This window comes from Triticum aestivum, chromosome 1A (genome assembly GCF_018294505.1).
Source record: "Triticum aestivum cultivar Chinese Spring chromosome 1A, IWGSC CS RefSeq v2.1, whole genome shotgun sequence".
In the NCBI taxonomy this organism is placed as follows: Eukaryota; Viridiplantae; Streptophyta; class Magnoliopsida; order Poales; family Poaceae; genus Triticum; species Triticum aestivum.
In genome coordinates, this window is record NC_057794.1 from 339,235,313 (window position 1) to 339,257,544 (window position 22,232).

Sequence of the window (22,232 nt, forward strand, 5' to 3'; positions counted from 1 at the left end):
TCAAAGAATAATAGGTACCATATAGTGTGCGGTTGTGGCTGCAGATCTAACAATAGATATTGCAGATGAATCCAGAGATAATCCGGAGGACCAGCATGTCGTACGACAGCTAAAGGCCGGCGACCGCGTGCTGACTAAGGTCAGGCGGGAGAAAAACAATCTCCAAGACGCCAATACCAAGCTGAGCGTGGAACTGAAGGATGTTCGAGCCCAGCTTGTCGACTCTGAGAAGGAGAATAAGCGGCTTCGACGCGGCATTTTCAGTAAGTGCTGGGATGAACCCTTAAAAGGGGGGCGGCGTTGAAGCTAGCTAAAAGAATTATATCTGCAGGTATGCTCACGGGTCGTCCCACGGAGGAGATGCCCGGGTCTGCGGGTGATCTTCTACCCGAGCTCTCACGATTGCACGAACAAGTTCGGCAGGTGATGCAAGGTATTGCCCAGGCCTTGTGGCCATCCGTCTCCCTACCAGAAGGCATTGGAGAGCTTGCGGAGAAGCTCAAGGGAGCGCGGCGGCGCTTCCGATTATGGAAGATATCGGCCTGCCGTCAAGGTGCCAGGGAAGCCTGGGCCATGGTGAAGACGCGGTATACCAAGGCTGACCCAAACCACATGGCCGAGGTCGGACATGTGGGGACCGATGGGAAAGAGATCCCCGTTAGCTTAGTGTATGGGCAAGTAGAATTAGCCGCAAAGTATTCCCAACAAGATTGTAGGCTAGACAGCCTATTGGATGGTATAGAAGAGGAATTTAGTTAGTCTACATGACTATGTAATTAAAGTGACATGTATAACGCCTTCTAGCCGGATTGTAAATCATTTGTCATGGTGGACCTTTTCGCTTCAACCTTGGGACCTGATAGTCCGGAGTGTATCCGAATACTCGCTCAGTTATATAAGAACTGGGGTATGCGTGGAAACCAGGCGTAGGGGTCATTAGTGCTTGAACAGACAAGTACCCAACTAGTTATGTTATATTACATGGGTAGTAAGAAACATCTTCCAAGGAGAATAGTTCCGTTAAGGGTTCCTTTCCCTGGGTACGCATGCCCTAAAGTGCATGTCCGGACTGCGAGAGTAAACGCAGGCAAAACTATCTGGGGGCACATATGGAAAATAAATAAAAAATCATCTTTTGTTCAACGATCGAATATTCCCTTAAGAACGCTAGCTTTCGGCTTCACCCAGTCTGAGGTACACATCCGGCTGACCCAGCAGTAACAAATCGCAGAGGTGCTCCCCTTATGCCCTAGCCGAATTAACGAGAATGTAGGGCATAAATACAAGAGCCAGGCAACCCAGCTTGGCCAAAACTTAAGTCATATCGATGCATATAATGGCGAAGAAAAGGTACATGCGGAAGAATAACACATGTGCGGGGCATGAAGCCCAGATAAATAATTAAGCTTCTGTGTAAGAAGCCCCCTAGGTATAATGAGCGCGGTTAGCGCATCAATAGTGTGCAAGCAAGGCACAAGTTGGCCCTTGAAGGCCTTGAGAAAGAATAAAAGAAAGAAAGAGAAAAAAGACAGATAATGTAAATGCGAAAAATGGACAGAGGAAGGAGACGAACATAGAGTCCGACACTAGGCGTAGAATCTTCAGAGCCTGGCTGCGTTCCATGGGTTTGGCTCAAGTCGATTATTCGATGCATCCCGGAGACGGTATGCTCCACCGGCCAGAACTTCGTCAATAATGAAGGGACCTTCTCATTTGGGCTCGAGCTTGGTCTTTTTCTTCTTCGGCAGGCGTAAAACTAGCTCGCCAATGTTATAAGTTTTGGCCCGTACTTCTCTGCTTTGGTATCTTTGAGTCTGTTGCTGTAATGCGGAACGGGCTGTTGCCACCTCGCGCTCCTCCTCCAGTGTGTCCAGACTGTCCTGCCGATCGATCTCGGCTTCTCTTTTTTCGTACATGCGCACTCGAGGTGAGTCATGAATTATGTCGCAGGGCAGAACTGCCTCTGCGCCGTACACCATAAAGAAGGGTGTGTATCTGGTAGTACGATTCAGCGTGGTCCGCAGCCCCCAGAGTACGAAGTCGAGCTCCTCTACCCAGTGCGTGTTAGACTCCTTTAAGGACCGCACTAACCTGGGTTTGATGCCGCTCATGATAAGACCATTTGCTCGCTCGACTTGGCCGTTGGTTTGTGGGTGATAGACAGAAGCATAATCGAGCTTGATGCCCATGTTGCTGCACCAGAGTTTTACCTCGTCGGCCGTAAAGTTTGTGCCATTGTCAGTGATGATGCTGTGGGGGGCGCCATAACGGTGTACAACCCCGAATATGAAGTCTATCACCGGTCCGGATTCGGCCGTTTTAACAGGTCTGGCTTCTATCCATTTGGTGAATTTATCCACCATGACCAGTAAGTATTTTTTCTTATGGGTTCCCCCTTTAAGGGGTCCAACCATGTCAAGCCTCCAGACCGCGAAGGGCCAAGTAATGGGGATTGTTTGGAGGGTGGTGGGTGGCATGTGGCTTTGGTTTGCAAAAAGCTGGCAACCGACGCAGCGTTGGACCAAGTCCTGTGCATCTACCCGGGCCGTCGGCCAATAAAAACATGTACAGAAGGCCTTGCTTACAAGGGCCCGGGCTGCGGCGTGGAGGCCACCGAGTCCGGCGTGAATTTCTGCCAAAAGTTTCCGCCCTTCCTCTTCGGAGATGCACCTTTGAAGGACTCCGGTAGTACTTTTTTATACATCTCTCCCTCATGGACCCTGTAGGCTTTAGATCGCCGCACTATGTAGCGTGCCTCATTTTGGTCCTCGGGAAGTTCCTGCCTAGTTAGGTAGGCCAGGAATGGTTCTGTCCACGGGGCGATGATGGCCATTATTACGTGGGCTGAAGGTGTTATTTCGGTGGCAGAGCCTCCGATTGTGTCAAAGTGTTCGGTATCGAGCATTTTGGTCGGGTCCGGACTATTGTTACCGGTGTCCCCTTCTCATACCACGAATGGCTTAAACAACCTTTCCAAAAAGATGTTGGGGGATCGCATCGCGTTTTGCGCCGATGTGGGCGAGGATATCCGCCACCTGATTGTTTTCCCGAGCCACATGGTGAAATTCGAGCCCCTCGAACCGAGCTGACATCTTTAGGACGGCGTTGCGATATGCCACCATCTTCGGATCCTTGGCATCAAAGTCTCCATCTATTTGGGATATTGCGAGGTTCGAATCCCCACGCACCTCTAGGTATTGAATGCCCATGGAAACTGCCATCCGGAGACCATGTAACAGGGCTTCATATTCGGCTGCGTTGTTGGAGTCTGTATACAGTATCTGTAGTATGTATTGAATTGTATCTCCGCTTGGGGACGTCAGGACGACGCCAGCCCCCAAACCAGCCAGCATTTTGGAGCCGTCGAAGTGCATGATCCAATTGGAGTATGTGTCGTACTCTTTAGGGAGTTCGGCTTCGTCCATTCGGCAACAAAGTCGGCCAATACTTGCGATTTAATGGCTCGCCGGGGTTTGTATGTTATGTCGAACGGGAGGAGCTCAATGGCCCATTTGGCAATCCGGCCCGTGGCGTCGTGGTTGTTTATAATATCATTAAGTGGCACTTCTGAGGCTACTGTAATTGAACACTCTTGAAAGTAGTGTCGCAGCTTCTGGGATGCCATGAATACCGCATAGGCTATCTTTTGATAATGTGCGTACCGTGATTTTCATGGAGTGAGGACAGTGGATACATAATATACCGGCTTTTAAAGGGGGAATTTATGTCCGTCCGCTTCTCGTTCGACGACGAGCACTGCGCTTACAACCTGATGAGTTACCGCAATGTACAACAACATTGGTTCATCGATGTTTGGCGCGACCAGGATTGGGTTGGTTGCCAGTATGGCTTTTATTTCTTTCAATCTGGCTGTGGTGGCGTCCATCCACTCGAAGTGTTCGGTGCGCCGAAGGAGGCGATAAAGGGGTAATGCCTTTTCTCCTAAGCGGGAGATAAAGCGGCTTAGAGCCGCCACACATCCAGTTAATTTCTGGATTTGTTTGAGGTCTGTTGGGGTAGCCAACTGTGAGAGAGCTCGGATTTTGGCCGGATTAGCTTCAATTCCTCTACTGGAGACAATGAAGCCCAGGAGCTTTCCGGCTGGTACGCCGAAAACGCATTTTCCGGATTGAGCTTGATGTTGTATTTTCGGAGGTTGTCGAATGTGAGCCTCAAGTCGTCTATTAGAGAGTCGACGTGCTTGGTTTTGACGACCACATCATCTACGTATGCCTCTACTGTTTTGCCGATCTGTTTCTCCAGACATGTCTGAATCATGCGCTGATATGTTGCGCCGGCATTTTTGAGCCCGAAAGGCATTGTGTTGAAACAGAAGGGGCCGTATGGTGTGATAAATGCCGTTGCGGCTTGGTCGGACTCCGCCATCTTGATTTGGTGGTAGCCGGAGTATGCGCCGAGGAAACACAATGACTCGTGTCCTGCGGTAGCATCGATAATTTGATCAATGCGGGGGAGGGGGAAGCGATCCTTTGGGCAGGCCTTGTTGAGGTCCTTAAAATCGACACACATGCGCCAGGATTTGTCCTTCTTTGGTACCATCACCAGGTTTTCTAGCCAGTCCGGGTGTTTTATTTCTCTAATGAATCCGGACTCTAAGAACTTGGCTAGTTCTTATCCCATAGCTTGTCTCTTAGGTTCAGAGAAACGCCGAAGAGTCTGCTTGACCGGCTTGAATATTGAGGTTGTGCTCGGCCAGCCTGCGTGGGATTCCTGGCATGCCTGAGGGGTGCCAGGCGAATATGTCCCAATTCTCACGCAGGAACTCTCGTAGTGCAGCGTCCACAGCGGGGTTTAACTGTGCCCCGATGGAGGCTGTTTTTGTAGGGTCCGTTGGGTGGACTTGGAATTTGACTATTTCATCCGCTGGTTTAAAAGAGGTGGACTTGGATCTCTTGTCAAGTATCACGTCGTCCCTGTCGACTGTGGAGCATAGCGCAGTTAATTCCTTGGCCGAAAGGGCTTCGGATAATGCCTTGAGGGCCAATGCGGCTGTTTTGTTTTCGGCTCGGAGTGCTGTGTCCGGATCACTAGCGAGAGTGATGATTCCGTTGGGCCCAGACATTTTGAGCTTCATGTACCCATAATGGGGTATGGCTTGGAAGATCGTGAACGCCTCCCGCCCTAAAAGGGCGTGGTATCCACTACTGAACGGGGCCACTTGGAATGTAATTTCTTCGGACCTATAGTTCTCCGCCGTGCCGAAAACCACATCTAGTGTGATTTTCCCAGCACAGCGTGCTTCCCGACTAGGGATGATTCCTCTGAAGGTTGTGCTACTTTGCTCAATGCGGTTCCAGTCTATTTCCATTTTTTGAAGAGTTTCCTCATAGATGAGGTTTAATCCACTGCCGCCATCCATGAGTACTTTGGTGAGTCAAAAGCCATCCACAATTGGACTGAGGACCAGTGCGGCTGGTGCTCGGGCTGTTCGGAATTTAGGTTCGTCACTGGCATTGAAGGTAATAGCCGTGTCGCTCCATGGATTTATTGCTGCCACGTGGCAGATTTCGGCAATGATGCGGAGTGTTTGCTTGCGCCTATTATTTGATGCAAAGGTCTCAAAGACTGTTAATACCGTATTGTTATCCCTGGGATGGTGCTCTATGGCATATGGGATGAGAAGATCCTCGCCGCTTTTGGCCACCTGCCAGAGTATCCAACATGCTCTAAGGCTGTGTGTTGGTATGGTATCCGCTGTACTATGAATTTTGCAGGGTCTGTTGAGCCATCCCTCCAATACGGTTCCATGCCCTGTAGAGGGTTTTTGCTTTTTTGTAATTAACTCGGGTGTCTTATGATAGTGCACCCTTTTACTTCGTACTGGGTGTATATTCGGAGCCGGATTATCCCAAAATTTCGTTTTGGTTTTCCAGGCATTTTCCATCGCACAGTACTTTCGTACTATGGACGCCAAGTCGGCGAAGCGTGATATGTCACGGCGACTTATGGAGTTAAGGATTCCCTTGTCCGTGCAGTTATTGCAGAAAAATGAGACTGCGTCTTCCTCGCGGTAGTCCTTAACCTTGTTCATCACAAGGAGGAATCTGGCCCAGTAATGATGTACTATTTCATGGGGCTCTTGCCTGATGTGGGAAAGATCGTTTATGTCTGGGTGGGTGGTTATATTTGAGTTCGAACCCTTACCCGATCTGAGACCCAGGGGCCGAAGTGTTTCCAATCTTGGAAGTTCGGATTTCGGGATGTTGCCCAATAAGTCTGGCCCGCTGCCTGACTCTAGGTTCAGGGCTTGGGTGATGTCCTCCTGTGAACGGGTATCCGGCTCGGAGAGCTCAGGAATCCGGACATAGTTAGTCCTCAAGATAGAGGAAGAATCGCCGCATTGTTCCTCCACCACCGCAACATGATGGGTGACCGGTGGAGAGTTAATCTCCCTTTGATCGGGTTTAAGCCCAATCCAATCATAGTCCGTAGCGACTCCCAAGGCAGCGATGCGATCCAAGAGCTCGTTTAGGGAAGAAAGCTCCATTGGATCCATCTGCTCGGCGATTTCCAAGCCGGCGTGGAGGCTGTTTTCGATGACCCGAGAAGTCATTGTCGATGCAGCAGCCGAGCGGGCGGTCATGATGAAACTGCCTAGCCGGAGAGTTTGGCCGACAGCCAGGGCTCCCCCGACGGTAATGTTGTTTTTAACAACGAGACGAGGCATCCTTCCTTACGGCGACGGCACAGTGGAACTCTCAATGAAAGCATCAATGTCAGTGTCAAAACCGGCGGATCTCGGTAGGGGGTCCCGAACTGTGCGTCTAAGGCGGATGGTAACACGAGGCAGGGGACATGATGTTTTACCCAGGTTCGGGCCCTCTTGATGGAGGTAAAGCCCTACGTCCTGCTTGATTATTCTTGATAATATGAGTAGTACAAGAGTTGATCTACCACAAGATCAGAGAGGCTAAACCCTAGAAGCTAGCCTATGGTATGAGTGTATGTTGTCCTACAGACTAAAACCCTCCGGTTTATATAGACACCGGAGGGGGCTAGGGTTTACACAAGGTCGGTTACAAAGGAGGAGATATACATATCCGTATTGCCTAGCTTGCCTTCTACGCCAAGTAAAAGTCCCGTCCGGACACGAGACGGAGTCTTCAATCTTGTATCTTCATAGTCCAACAGTCCGGCCGAAGGATATAGTCTGGCTGTCCGGAGACCCCCTAATCCACGACTCCCTCACCGCTACAGTAATATCGAGGTGGACTATGGTGGAGGGGGGCACCGCACACGGCTAAAGGATCAAACGATCAATTGTTGTATCTATGGGGTGCCCCCTGCCCCCATATATAAAGGAGCAAGGGGGAGGGGTGCGGCCGGCCAGGGAGAGGGCGCGCCAGGAGGAGTCCTACTCCCACCGGGAGTAGGACTCCCCCCTTTCCTAGTTGGAATAGGATTCGGGAGAAGGAAAGAGAGAGGGGGAGAAGGAAAGAGGGGCCGCCCCCTTGCCCTAAACCAATTCGGTTTGGGCCTTGGGGGGGGTGCGCCCCACACTCCCCTTGCTTCCCTCTATTTCCACTAAGGCCCATGTAGGCCCATTAAGCCACCGGGGGGTTCCGGTAACCTCCCGGTACTCAGGTAAAATCCCGATTTCACCCGGAACACTTCCGACATCCAAACATAGGCTTCCAATATATGAATCTTCATGTCTCAACCATTTCGAGACTCCTCGTCATGTCCTTGATCACATCCGGTACACCGAACACCCTTCGGTACATGAAAACATATAAACTCATAATATAATCATCATCGTAATGTTAAGCGTGCAGACCCTACGGGTTCGAGAACTATGTAGACATGACCGAGACACGTCTCCGGTCAATAACCAATAGCGGAACCTGGATGCTCATATTGCCTCTCACATATTCTACGAAGATCTTTATCGGTCAAACCGCACAACAACATTCGTTGTTCCCTTTGTCATCAGTATGTTACTTGCTCGAGATTCGATTGTCGGTATCTCAATATCTAGTTCAATCTCGTTACCGGCAAGTCTCTTTACTCGTTCTGTAATACATTATCCTGCAACTAACTCATTAGTTGCAATGCTTGCAAGGCTTAAGTGATGTGTATTACAGAGAGGGCCCAGAGATACCTCTCCGACAATCGGAGTGACAAATCCTAATCTCGAAATACGCCAACCCAACAAGTACCTTTGGAGACACCTGTAGAGCACCTTTATAATCAACCAGTTACGTTGTGACGTTTGGTAGCACACAAAATGTTCCTCCGGTAAACGGGAGTTGCATAATCTCATAGTCATAGGAACATGTATAAGTCATGAAGAAAGCAATAGCAACATACTAAACGATCGGGTGCTAAGCTAACGGAATGGGTCATGTCAATCACATCATTCTCCTAATGATGTGACCCCGTTAATCAAATGACAACTCATGTCTATGGTCAGGAAACATAACCATCTTTGATCAATGGGCTAGTCAAGTAGAGGCATACTAGTGACAATCTGTTTGCCTATGTATTCACACATGTATTATGTTTCTGGTTAATACAACTCTAGCATGAATAATAAACATTTATCATGATATAAGGAAATAAATAATAACTTTATTATTGCCTCTAGGGCATATTTCCTTCAATGCCTCCAACAAGGTGGCAGCCCCCATAGGCGTCGTCGACAACTCTGGTCACAACTAGGAGCACGGCTTTCGCCGGTAGATTTGCACGCCGAAGCTCATGACCAGTCAGGCCACCCATACACTCAGCCAACACGTCATCGGCTTTACCATCTACAGGAGACTGACTACCCTCGATGGCCAAGAGACCACATCACATATCTGGAGGCAAGTAAGGACCTGACCAAAATCGCGACCTCGCCCCAAACCTTGCCAGGACGGAGGACAGCCGGATCCACAACTGGGAGGCTATATCTGAGCCACACCATGTAGATCTGAATCGCTAGAAGCAATGGAGCCGACGCAACAGCCTAGTCTTGACCCACTGCTAGATGTCGCGAGGTCGTCGCCGAAGCCACGCTTGATCGCCGCTCTGCCTTTCTGACGTACCACTAGAGGAGACACTGCTATCATGTAAGACGTGGCCTGGACCACCACCATCCTGAGAAGGGGAGAAGGCGCCGCTAGAGCACGCCCCACCACTAACGTCTGTGGCTCAGGCTTAGCCTGGCCGCATCGTCCGGCGATGGGGAGGGATCATTGAGGGGACAAAGGGACGCAACTTGAAGCAGCTAGGTTCCCCTGAGCCTCCCGTGAGAGAAACGTAGGGATCGTGATGTGACTTGTTGTACTAAGATCTTATAGAATTCGTTTCTTTAGAGTATGCAATTGTGTACCTTAGTTTTATAGGATGCAGAAAAATATGTACAATAAGATGTTTACACGAAGAGCCCTGGGACAACACACCTGGCCACCAGCCGGCCCAAAGGAAGAAACACATCAGATTTTAGTTGAAAAAACAGCACTGACCGAAAGGATCTCTTCCCACTGTAATTTTTGGAATATACTGTTGCCCTGATGCCTCACAAGCTTAAATATTACAATTGAGGCTTTCATGTGATTGTCAATGTCTTTGTACGTGCTACCGTAGTATCGCAATGTGAGGGACGCTGTTGGTTACCTGTATCTTTTTGGGCACATTGCATGCTTGTCCCAATTGAGCCCAATTCAACTAATGCAGCCAACAAACTAATATATGCATGTAGTTTGGTTGCATGCATGTAGACTGCCTACATTAGGGAGAATTTTTTACCTCAACATGGAAATGGGTACCCGCTACCCGCGAACCCGGTGGGTAAAAGCCCTATTAGGGTAAGGGTATGGGAAATTAAAATACCCATGGGTTTTTAAATGGGAAAAAAATTATACCCAACGGGTAAGGCGGGTACGGGTATGGGAACGCAATACCCATACCCGCGAACCCTCAAACCCGTATAATAATAACCCTGTCAAGTAGGTCCCATGTGTCATTGACTTAGATGAAAAAACCCTAAACTACCAACTTGTGTGTCGAACTTAAGTGGCTGAAATGACTTATGTGTGTGTGCTGAAATGTTGAAATGTGATATGTCTATGTGCTGAAATGTTGAAATATATGTGCTGAAATGTTGTGTACATATACTGAAATGTTATATAAATGTGCTGAAATTTTGTATAAATGTGCTGAAATGTTACATATGTGCTGAAATCTTGTATATTTGTGCTAAAATGTTGTATACATGTGTAAAAATACTGAAATATAAATGCTCAAGTATAAGCGCCTAGTTGGGTATTTTTACCCGCGGGTATTACCCATACCCAGCCGGGTATAGGTATGAGACGGTTTGAAACCCGGGATGCAGGTACGGGTACAGGTATGGACCAATTCTTTTGAGATGGGTGTGGGTATGGGCACCTAATACCCATACCCAAACCCTACGGGTGCCATGTTGATTTTTACCTCGCGTTTGGTTGCGTGCATTGGCTGGGCTGATGCAAGTGCCCGGTGTTTGGTTGCATACAAGCAACATTATTAAGAGTTAACAACTACACATAACACATAGAGTTATAGTAGAGTTTCTTGACAGTGTGCTCGCCATGATGGTGTTAGTGTAGGCCGTGGGCGAGGAGGCCTACCGGGTGACGGCGACAGTGGTGCCGGGCACAACGTGCGTCCATCCGGCTAGGTTGACGATGATTAGCGAGAACAGAGTGTCTCAGCTACTGCGGTGGACGGTGGCTACGGCGCCGCATCCGATGCGACGAGCATGCTGTCGTGGGCAAGCGGCCCCATCGGCGACGTGGTGATCTAGTTGCTAGTGTCGCCAACATGGAGAAAGTCTGTGGGAAGAGACGAATAGGAGGACGCTAGACAGAGGTCAGGGAGGAGAAATGCAGTGTGTGCGCCATGCTACCGTGAGCGTAGTAAGACGAGAGAGAAGGCCGAAAGGAACGACACCGGTGCCAACGCCAGTGTAGTAGGACGCCAGTGGCAGAGAGTAAACATCAGAAAGGACTAGGCAAAGGAGATTAAGGAGCGTCATTAAAACAGACCACACATATGTATATATATAGCCCATGAAGAAGATGTAGGTCTACTCGTCTTGGATCGTCGAAACAGAAAATATGCAACATGGAAATCGTGTGAAACTGCGAGATGAAGCTAATGGCCAGAGGACATTTCAAACTATCGACCGGGCACGACGAATTTGACAAAACCCTTCAAAATATCTTCAAACATGAAACACAAAATTCAACATTTAAAGTCGACGAATGTGACATATTGACGTATTATATGGATAGGCACACAAATTCCACAGAGATAACACAAACGATATACAGAAAACAATATATGATTGTAGGCACGTCTCTTTAGTTTGTAGCGGCGGCTGCGGCGCGAGCGTGCATCGCCATGGCAAACTCGACCAGCTTGCCCACGTCCGGCATGACCGCCTCCACCGCGTCCAACGATCCGAAGTTGTCCGCCCACGCAGCCAAGAGCGGAGTGGTGGCGGGATCGAAGGTCTTGACGCCCTTCATCTTATCGCCCGCGTGCACCCATGCGAGGAGGCCGCCGAGCATCACGTCGACGTACCCCGCGGTGTCGCCGCCGAAGAAGGGTTTGCCGTTAGAGCAGTCCCTCAGGGCCCCCTCCAAGGTCTCCACCGCGGCGGTCACCTGCTTCTTCCCCTCGGCCTTCTCCTCCTCCGTCTTGGCCATGGACGCCTGGGACGACGCTTTCACGAGCTGCACAATTACAACTATATCACAAAACCGCGCGGAAGAAACCACGAACCAGATGCTAAAAAACACTCAAACGAAACGAATCAACCGATGCGGCCGGGATGTATATAATACCGTGCCGTCGATGTAAGCGGCCCAGAAGCGAGCAACGGCGCGGCCGTGGGGTTCCTCCGGGAGGAGCGAGGGGCCGACGCCGGCGAAAGCCTCGTCGATGTACTGCAGGATGACCGACGACTCGCACACGGGCTTGCCGTCGTGGATCAGCACCGGCACCTTCTGGAGCACGGGGTTGGACTTGAGGAGCAGCTCGCTCTTGCTCTTGAGGTCCTCTTCGACGTACTCGTAGCCGACGCCCTTGAGGCTGAGCGCGAGCTGGACGCGAAGGACGAACGGGCTCGCCCACATGCCCAGCAGCTTCACTTCGTCGCTTCCTCCTCCGGCCATTGCTGGTGTCTTGATCGGCTCTTGTGTGGTTGGTGGCTTGGTGCTTGACTTGACTGTTAGAGATGGAGGGGAGGAGCCGGGAGCGGTGTATATATGGCCTAGAAGCCTGCAATGACACGACTTGTTTTGTTGTCTGCGAGGCTGTAGTGCGTTTTCTGATTATCTTTGGCAACAAGTTGATTCAGGAACCATCTAGAAACTGTTGACTTGGCCCTTGCAGAAATCTTTTTATTTTGACGGAGGAAGACTCGGACAATATGAGCATATCCGGTAATCCCTCGTGTGTTTTTTATTGCAATGATGATTTATATGTTCCTTAATCGCATATTTAAACTGAAGAGTGAAATGGACCGGAGATAACCCAAACTAAATACTCTCTTCGATTCATGTATTAAGTGTGCGTTAATTAATTTGGATCAAACAGAATAATTATATTTCTAGTGAATACAACCTTTTGTGTATGAATGTTACCACCTGAGATAAACCCTAAGATATAAGCCCCGATAAGTAGAGTTATCCCTCACAACTTTTTGTTGTTGTTGATATTCCTCAAAACTTTACCTCCGTTAAGAGGTGATCTTCACCTAATCTAAAAAGGAAAAACTGATCAACTCCTCAAACCCTTTCTTTTATTCGAGATTCCTCGCTTTTTAGTTTGAGTAGAACATCGTTTGGAGGAGAGGTTTGACCTTCTTCTTCTTTTTGCGGGGAGGAGAGGTCTGACCTTTTGCTCTTGAAGCATTTGGCGTCATTATCTGCGTCATCAGCATGGCATGTATGTATTGCAGGCTTGGAGGACAAGGTGTATAGCAATATTTAGTTTAACATAAGCTGCAGGTCAGCATAATGATATCACATTCGAGGAGATAACGCGTGAATTATCTGATTAGTGACATGCATGATGTTCATGTCAAGTTGCTGCAACTACCACTAATTAATTTTATTGAGTTAAGAAATATTTATTTGTTTAGGACAGTACAAGGTACGACTTCCCAGCACTCTATGTGCAACTCTCTCCACATTTGTAGATAAGGCATTTTCATGTTCATCCTTATCTCCCACAACCTTACTGATGAGCAATTAAAAAAAGAAGCCTCTGAAACAATCTGGCATGATGGTCGTTGTCGGCGTCGTCCATGCCCATGCCTCCGCTCAGTTCGATCACCAACCACCACCACGCTCCACTCCTCCTCGCCTTATCTCTCGTCTTTCTCGAGATATCATTACTTTTTACACATGAGATTACTTCCGCATGGGTCAATCATAATAGGTGTTTTATCAAAAAAATGCATCTTGATGTTCCATGCAATGCATGGGCATCTTGCTAGTTCTATGGAAAAAATTAAACTAAGTTGGTTTCTTTGGCCCTAAGCGCGGCCCACCAAACAACTCATCCCCACCCATTTCATGTTTTTTTCTCGAGAGTACGCCTAAGCGTACCATAGATTTATAGAATGCATAATAATAGTTACAAGAATGCTACCACTTGATGCGAACAAAGAGTGTAGCACGAACACCACACCCAACAGGACCAAGGACAAACACCACGCCAAGCGAGCTACAACGCAAAAGAACCTATCCTAGAGAGATACACAGAACCGCGTCTCGACCGACGCCTGGAACCTCCGAGACCACCAACTGCCGCAGAACATCACTTGCCGACGCACCATCACCCTGGGCGTCTTGAAGAAAGTGGCAGATAGATGGCAGGACTCGATCCGCTCCGTGAAGCCACCGTCTTGGACACACCAACGACGGGCGTACATAGCGCCATGGAGGATCAAATGAGAATAGCGACGAACACCGGAGGAGAGCAATGAGGAGGCCAACGCGTCTCCAAACACAATGCTCCCAACAGTGGAGCGACATCGAGGAAGCCACCATTGTGCCGACCCAAGAGCCGAATCAAGGCTTTCGCCTGGAGACATCCACCAATTCCAAGAGCGCGAGGGGAAAGGCAAACACGCTCAGCGATGCCTCCAAGGAGGAGAATGACATCCACGGGTGCCATCATTGTCCGCCCGGCAGAATCCGTGCAAGATTTTCATCTGCGTGTAGCCCCTCTCCACACCTCCATGGAATCAGAGGCACTGTCCAAGAAACCTCACACCGGCGCCACCACAATACTTGTCGATGTAGATGCAAAGCCGAGGATCGACGGGCGACCGCCCGACAGGGTAACCACGACCACTCCACCAACTCCCAACCTGCACGAGGACCCACAACCAACTAGCACTCCGGCCAGGTTCGGGACGCTCGTGGCGGCTGTCGGCCACCATGGGACAACCTTGCGTCGACCGGACCTGCCTCACCATGAAAGAAACCAGGCAACACCAGCAAAAGAGCAACGCCACTCACCACACCACACAGGGTTGGCCAGTCGCTCGATGCTCGCCAAGACTCCATCTTGGCCAAGCCATCGAAGTGCCCCCACCAGCCTACTCGTGGGACTCACCAGCACCTCCAGCTAGCACCGCCGCCACCAAGAACGCACCACCCCACCGCTGCCAGGCCCCACCAGGCCCGCCACACCACCAGGCTACCCGCCGAGCACTGACCATATATCCTCACCTCCGGCCGGCACGGATCTGGCCAGGCACGGGCTCCCTCACGGCGAGAAGCACCAGACCGCCACCGGCCTACGCACTCCACCTCGACACACCGCCACTAGACCTCCGCGCAGCCCCGCACCACATCCCGCCAGTGCGCAGTCGTTCGCCGCGTCGGCCATCACGATCCGCCATCAGGCCGACGAAGCGGTCCCCCATGACCATTGAGGGAGTCCTGGATTAGGGGGTCCCCGGGCGTCCAGGCTATGTGACATGGGTCAGACTGATGAGCCGTGAAGATACAAGATAGAAGGCCTTCCCCCGTGTCCGGATGGGACTCTCCTTTGTGTGGATGGCAAGTTTTGGCGTTCGGATATGAAGTTTCCTTTACCTGTAAACCGACTCTGTATAACCCTAGGACCCTCCGGTGTCTATATAAACCGGAGGGTTTAGTCCGTAGAGGCGATCATAATCATAATGGCTAGACATCTAGGGTTTAGCCATTACGATCTTGAGGTAGATCAACTCTTGTAACCCCCTATACTCATCAAAGAAAATCAAGCAGGAAGTAGGGTATTACATCCCTTAAGAGGGCCCGAACCTGGGTAAACATCGTGTCCCCTGCCTCCTGTTATCTTCGATCCTCAGACGCACAGTTCAGGACCCCTACCCGAGATCGGCCAGTTTTGACACCGACAACCACCGCTCCAGGAGAGACCAAGAGGGATCCCGCCGCCGTCAGCACCATGCGGGCTTTTCCCGCCGGCACCCGCCGATGGTGGCGGGGGCCGGCAGCTGATTTAGGGCACCCGAGTCACCCGTGGGGGCAACGGGGGGCAAGGGAGGGAAAAATAGCTAGCCTCTTTTTCCCGAGTCACCCGCCCATCCATTTCATGTTCAAGCATCACTTCCTCCTTTGTTCACGTAGCGCTCCCTCTCCATGTCATCTCCTCTTCTTTTTAGCGACCTTGGCCATCAGCGTAATCCTACTACGCCACAGCCTCCTGTCGCCACCGTCGACCACGACCTCAAGAAATGGCTCTCCCCCATCCTTGGCCTTGAGCAAGGCCACCAGAACTAGGAAAACAACGCACATAGGCATCTTGAAATCCAAGGGAAATCCATCAACGTCTATCGTGCCTAGTGCAACAAGGGTAAACCCCTAGGTGCCCCCACCGTGCTCAGCTGCAAGGTTAATGTGTCGGTACCTATTCTGAAGATGGATCGGCGGAAAACGGTGAAGGCGGCCTCTACAGCATGCTGGACCGGTTTGTGCCTCCGACCCGCCGGTGGGCGGGTTGCTTGAGGCCTCCGGTTTTAGATGTTGGGCTTTGTATGAGGTTCGTCTAGACGGCCCCGACCATCTACACATCCTTCATCAAGTTGATAATACGGAGCACAAATGGTATTGAAATGTTTGAAAATGAGGCCCAGGGTCCGTACTTCCGCTAGTGCAATCTCTCAACAATGCTAATATAATTGGATCATATAACCATCCCTACACGTGCGATGAAGAATCACTTCAAAGTTCTTATCTAGCGGAGAACATAAGAAGAAATTGTTTGTAGGGTACGAAACCACCTCACAACTATTATTTCCGATCAATCTATCATAGAGTTCGTACTAAAATAACACCAAACTATTCTTTCCAATCGATCTATCCAAGAGTTCATACTAAAATAACACCATATGATACACATCAACCAACTCTAATGTCACCTATATACTCCAATGTCACCGCGAGTATCCGTGAGTTGATTATACGATATGCATCAAACAATTTCAGATTCATAATACTCAATCCAACACAAAGAACCTCAAAGAATTCCCCAAGATTTCTACGGGAGAAACAAAGACGAGAACGTGCATCAACCCCTATGCATAGATTACCCCAATGTCACCTCGGAAATCCACGAGTTGAGTGACAAAACACGTATCAAGTAAATCAATATGATACCCCATTGTCACCACGGGTATTCATAGCAAGACATACATCAAGTGTTCTCAAATCTATAAAATTATTCAATCCGATAAAATGAAATCTCAAAGGGAAAAATCAATTCACAACAAGATAAAAAGGAGAAAACACCATATGATCTAACTATATTAACAAAGCCCGCAATAAATCATGATCGTGACATCTCAAGAACACGAGAGAGAGAGAGAGAGAGAGAGATTAAACACATAGCTACTAGTACAAACCCTCAGCCCCGAGGGTGGACTACTCCCTCCTCATCAAGGTGGCCACCGGGATGATGAAGATGGCCACTGGTGGGCTGTTGCCCACCTCGGTGGCCTCCTGCATCGCCTCTTCGCCCTATAAATTGTCAAATATTTCAGAAACCCTAGGGGAGTCGATAGATCAGAAGTTCCGCCGCCGCAAGCCTGTGTAGACATGAAAAACCAATCTAGACCCCAGGCGCGCCTTGGTGGGTTGTGCCCTACTACCTCTTGAGCACTGCATTGGTTTTCCCTTGAAGAGGAAAGGGTGATACAGCAATGTAGCGTAAGTATTTCCCTCAGTTTTTGAGAACCAAGGTATCAATCCAGTAGGAGATCACGCTCTCAAGTCCCACGCACCTACACAAACAAATAAGAACCTCGCAACCAATGCGATAAAGGGGTTGTCAAGCCCTTCACGGTCACTTACGAGAGTGAGATCTGGTAGATATGATAAGATAATATTTTTGGTATTTTTATGATAAAGAGAAATAAATATGCAAAGTAAAATAAACGACAAAGGAAATAACTAAGTGTTGGAAGATTAATATGATGGAAGATAGACCCGGGGGCCATAGGTTTCACTAGTGGCTTCTCTCAAGAGCATAAGTATTATGGTGGGTAAACGAATTAATGTCGAGCAATTGATAGAATTGAGCATAGTTATGAGAATTTCTAGGTATGATCATGTATATAGGCATCACATCCGCGACAAGTAGACCGAAATGATTCTGCATCTACTACTATTACTCCACACATCGACCGCTATCCAGCATGCATCTAGAGTATTAAGTTCATAAGAACAGAGTAATGCTTTAAGGAAGATGACATGATGTAGATGGATAAACTCATGCAATATGATATAAACCCCATCTTTTTATACTCGATGGCAACAATACAATACGTGTCGGTTCCCTTTCTGTCACTAGGATCGAGCACCACAAGATTGAACCCAAAGCTAAGCACTTCTCCCATTGCAAGAAAGATCAATCTAGTAGGCCAAACCGAACTGATAATTCGAAGATACTTGCAAAGATGAACCAATCATACATAAAAGAATTCAGAGGAGAATCAAATATTGTTCATAGATAATCTGGATCATAAACCCATAATTCATCGGATCTCGACAAACACACCACAAAAGAAGATTACATCGAATAGATCTCCAAGAAGATCGTGGAGAACTTTGTATTGAGATCCAAAGAGATAGAAGAAGCCATCTAGCTAATAACTATGGACCCATAGGTCTGAAGTAAACTACTCACACATCACCGAAGAGGCCATGGAGTTGATGTAGAGGCCCTCCGTGATCAATGCCCCCTTCGACGGAGCTTTGAAAAAGGCCCCGAGATGGGATCTCTCGGGTACAGAAGGTTGCGGCGGTGGAATTAGGTTTTCGTGGTGCTCCTCGATGTTTGGGGGGTACGTGGATATATATAGGAGAAACAAGTACGTCGGTGGAGCAATGGGGGGCCCACGAGGGTGGAGGGCGCACCCAGGGGGGTAGACGCGCCCCCTGCCTCATGGCTTCCTCCGTTGTTTCTTGATGCCCACTCCAAGTCTTCCGAATCACGTTTGTTGAGAAAATAATGTTCTCGAAGGTTTCATTCCGTTTGGACTGCGTTTGATATTCCTTTTCGGCGAAACCCTAAAATAGGCAAAAAACAGCAATTTGGGTAGGTTAGTCTCAAAAATGATATAAAAGTGTAAAATAAAGCCCATTGACATCCAAAATAGACAATATAATAGCATGGAGCAATAAAAAATTATAGATACGTTGGAGACGTATCAAGCATCCCCAAGCTTAATTCCTACTCGTCCTCGAGTAGGTAAATGATAAAAGAAGAATTTTTGATGTGGAATGCTTTCTAACATATTTCTCAATGTAATTTTTCTTTATTGTGGCATGAATGTTCAGATCCGAAAGATTCAAGATAAAAGTTTAATATTGACATAAAAATAATAATACTTCAAGCATACTAGCTAAGCAATTATGTCTTCTCAAAATAACATGGCCAAAGAAAGTTACCCCTACAAATTCATATAGTCTGGCTATGCTCTATCTTCACCACACAAAATATTTAAATCATGCACAACCCCGATGACAAGCCAAGCAATTGTTTCATATTTTTGATGTTCTCAAACTTTTTCAATCTTCACGCAATATATGAGTGTGGGCCATGGATATAACACTATGGTGGAATAGAATGTTGGTTGTGAAGAAGACAAAAAAGGAGAAGATAGTCTCACGTCAACTAGGAGTATCAATGGGCTATGGAGATGCCCATCAATAGATATCAATGTGAGTGAGTAGAGATTGCCATGCAACGGGTGCACTAGAGCTATAAATATATGAAAGCTCAAAGAAAAAAACTAAGTGGGTGTGCATCCAACTTGCTTGCTCACGAAGACCTAGGGCATTTTGAGGAAGCCCATCATTGGAATATACAAGTCAAGTTCTATAATGAAAAATTCCCACTAGTATATGAAAGTGATATCATAGGAGACTCTCTATATGAAGAACATGGTGCTACTTTGAAGCACAAGTGTGTAAAAAGGATAGTAGCATTGTCCCTTCTCTCTTTTTCTCTCATTTTTTATTTGGGCCTTCTTCTTTTTTTGGCCTAATTTCTCTTCTTTTTTTGTCCGGAGTCTCATCCCGACTTGTGGGGGAATCATAGTCTCCATCATCCTTTCCTCACTTGGGACAATGCTCTAATAATGATGATCATCACACTTTATTTACTTACAAAAAAATAATTACAACTCAATACTTAGAACAAAATATGACTCTATGTGAATGCCTCCGGCGGTGTACCAGGATGTGCAATGATGCATGAGTGACATGTATGAAGAATTATGAACGGTGGCTTTGCCACAAATACGATGTCAACTACATGATCATGCAAGCAATATGACAATGATGAAGCGTGTCATAATAATGGAATGGTGGAAAGTTACATGGCAATATATCTTGGAATGGCTATGAAATGCCATAATAGGTAGGTACAGTGGCTGTTTTGAGGAAGGTATATGGTGGGTTTATGGTACCGGTGAAAGTTGCGCGATACTAGAGAGGCTAGCAATGGTGGAAGGATGAGAGTGCGTATAATCCATGGACTCAACATTAGTCATAAAGAACTCACATACTTGTTGCAAAAATCTATTAGTTATCGAAACAAAGTATTACGCGCATGCTCCTGGGGGGATAGATTGGTAGGAAAAGACCATCGCTCGTCCCCGACCGCCATTCATAAGGAAGACAATCAATAAATAAATCATGCTCCGACTTGATCACATAACGGTTCACCATATGTGCATGCTACAGGAATCACAAACTTCAACACAAGTATTTCTCAAATTCACAACTACTCAACTAGCATGACTCTAATATCACCATCTCCATATCTCAAAACAATTATCAAGTATTAAACTTCTCATAGTATTCAATGCACTTCTATGAAAGTTTTTATATTATAGAAAATTTCCATGTTGTTCTAATGGACTCTCTAAGTAATATAAGTGAATCATGAGAGATCAATAGTTTCAATAAAACAAAACCATCGCCGTGCTCTAAAAGATATAAGTGAAGCACTAGATAAAAAAACTATATAGCTCAAAAGATATAAGTGAAGCACATAGAGTATTCTATTAAATTTCAAATCATGTGAGTCTCTCTCAAAAGGTGTGTACAACAAGGATGATTGTGGTAAACTAAAAAGCAAAGACTCAAATCATACAATACGCTCCAAGCAAAAACACATATCATGTGATGAATAAAAATATAAAGATACCGATAGACGAAGACGAAAGAGGGGATGCCTTCCGGAGCATCCCCAAGCTTAGGCTTTTTGGTGTCCTTGAATTTTATCTTGGGGTGTCATGGGCATCCCCAAGCTTAGGCACTTGCCACTCTTTGTTCCATAATCCATCAAGGCTTTATCCAAAACTTGAAAACTTCACAACACAAAACTCAAGATAGAAAATCTCGTGAGCTCCGTTAGCGAAAGAAAACAAAACACCAATTCAAGGTACTATAATGAACTCATTCTTGATTTATATTGGTGTTAAACCTACTGTATTCCAACTTCTCTATGGTTTATAAACTCTTTTACTAGCCATAGATTCACCAAAATAAGCAAACAACACAAGAAAAACAGAATCTGTCAAAAATAGAACAGTTTGTAGTAATCTGTAGCTAACACAACTTCTGGAACCCCAAAAATTCTAAAATAAATTACTGGACGTGAGGAATTTATCTATTAATTATCTGCAAAAAGAATTAACTAAATAGCACCTTCCAAATAAAAATGTCAGTGATTATCGTGAGCGCTAAAGTTTCTGTTTTTTACAGCAAGATCAAAAAGACTTTCCCCAAGTTTTTCCAATGGTTCTACTTGACACAAACACTAATTAAACACAAAAAACCCAACCAAAACAGAGGCTAGATAAATTATTTATTACTAAACCAGAGCAAAAATCAAGGAATAAAAATAAAATTGGGTTGCCTCCCAACAAGCGCTATCGTTTAACACCACTAGCTAGGCATAAAAGCGAAGATAGATCTAGGTATTGCCATCTTTGGTAGGTAATTCTTCAATGAGATACATATAAATCTTAGGAGTTTCTTTATTTTTATTAATTATTAAACTCCTAGGCATAAAATCAAGAAAATCATTTGTAGCAAACGGTTCCTTAATGATAGCAAAAAGATTGGGATGAACACTTATTGATTTTATATTTGTAGTTTCCTTACTAGATGATTCACCCTTATTTTTAGGAATATAAACAAGCTTGGCAATTTTAGTAGGAGGATTTGGAGTATTTTTAACGGAAGAAAAAGTGGATCCCAAGTTGGTGATAATTCCCTCAAGTTTATCGATTCTAGTAGAATCTTGATCTATTCTTTCATTAACTATGGGTTCTTTTTCCTTCAAAATTGTCAGAGTAACTCCCACCTTAGATCCATATTGGGTAATTTGGTTGTGGATCTTTTTATCCAAATTCTCAATCAACTCTACAGTAGCAATTTTATTCTCAATAATTTCAAGCCTTTGCATCACATGTTCCAAAGTTAACATAGTTCCATTAACCAAAAGAGGTGGTGAGCCAAACAAATCTATCATAGCGTTATAAGAATCAAAAGTGGCTACCCAAGAAATTCCTTCCGGTAATGGTATCAAGAATATATCTTTACCAAGGAGTAGTGCCTATATAGAAATTGCGGAGAAGAACGGAAGTAGATTGCTTCCTGATAGATCTATTTTGAGCATTGCAAATTCTATACCAAGCATCT

The 22,232-nt window shown here is 46.8% G+C and overlaps 1 protein-coding gene across 1 annotated transcript; it reads right to left on the bottom strand.

Annotated features, from left to right (window-relative positions):
• Nucleotides 1-11,207: 11,207 nt before the first annotated feature.
• Nucleotides 11,208-12,246, bottom strand: LOC123049460 (probable glutathione S-transferase GSTU6). The gene is made up of 2 exons (XM_044472374.1): nucleotides 11,838-12,246; nucleotides 11,208-11,726 (listed from the first exon to the last, which is right to left on the bottom strand). Exons 1-2 carry the CDS (start codon nucleotides 12,165-12,167, stop codon nucleotides 11,352-11,354), a joined length of 705 nt encoding a protein of 234 aa, XP_044328309.1. The 5' UTR covers nucleotides 12,168-12,246; the 3' UTR covers nucleotides 11,208-11,351.
• Between the last annotated feature and the right edge of the window lie 9,986 nt (nucleotides 12,247-22,232).

What these genes read in the sequence shown, in the direction of transcription:
- LOC123049460 (XM_044472374.1), bottom strand. Translation starts at nt 12,167, where the DNA reads ATGGCCGGAGGAGGAAGCGACGAAGTGAAGCTGCTGGGCATGTGGGCG. An exon ending in CCGCTTACATCGACGGCACG is followed by an intron (nt 11,727 to 11,837) that starts GTATTATATACA and finishes GTAATTGTGCAG; the next exon opens with CTCGTGAAAGCGTCGTCCCA.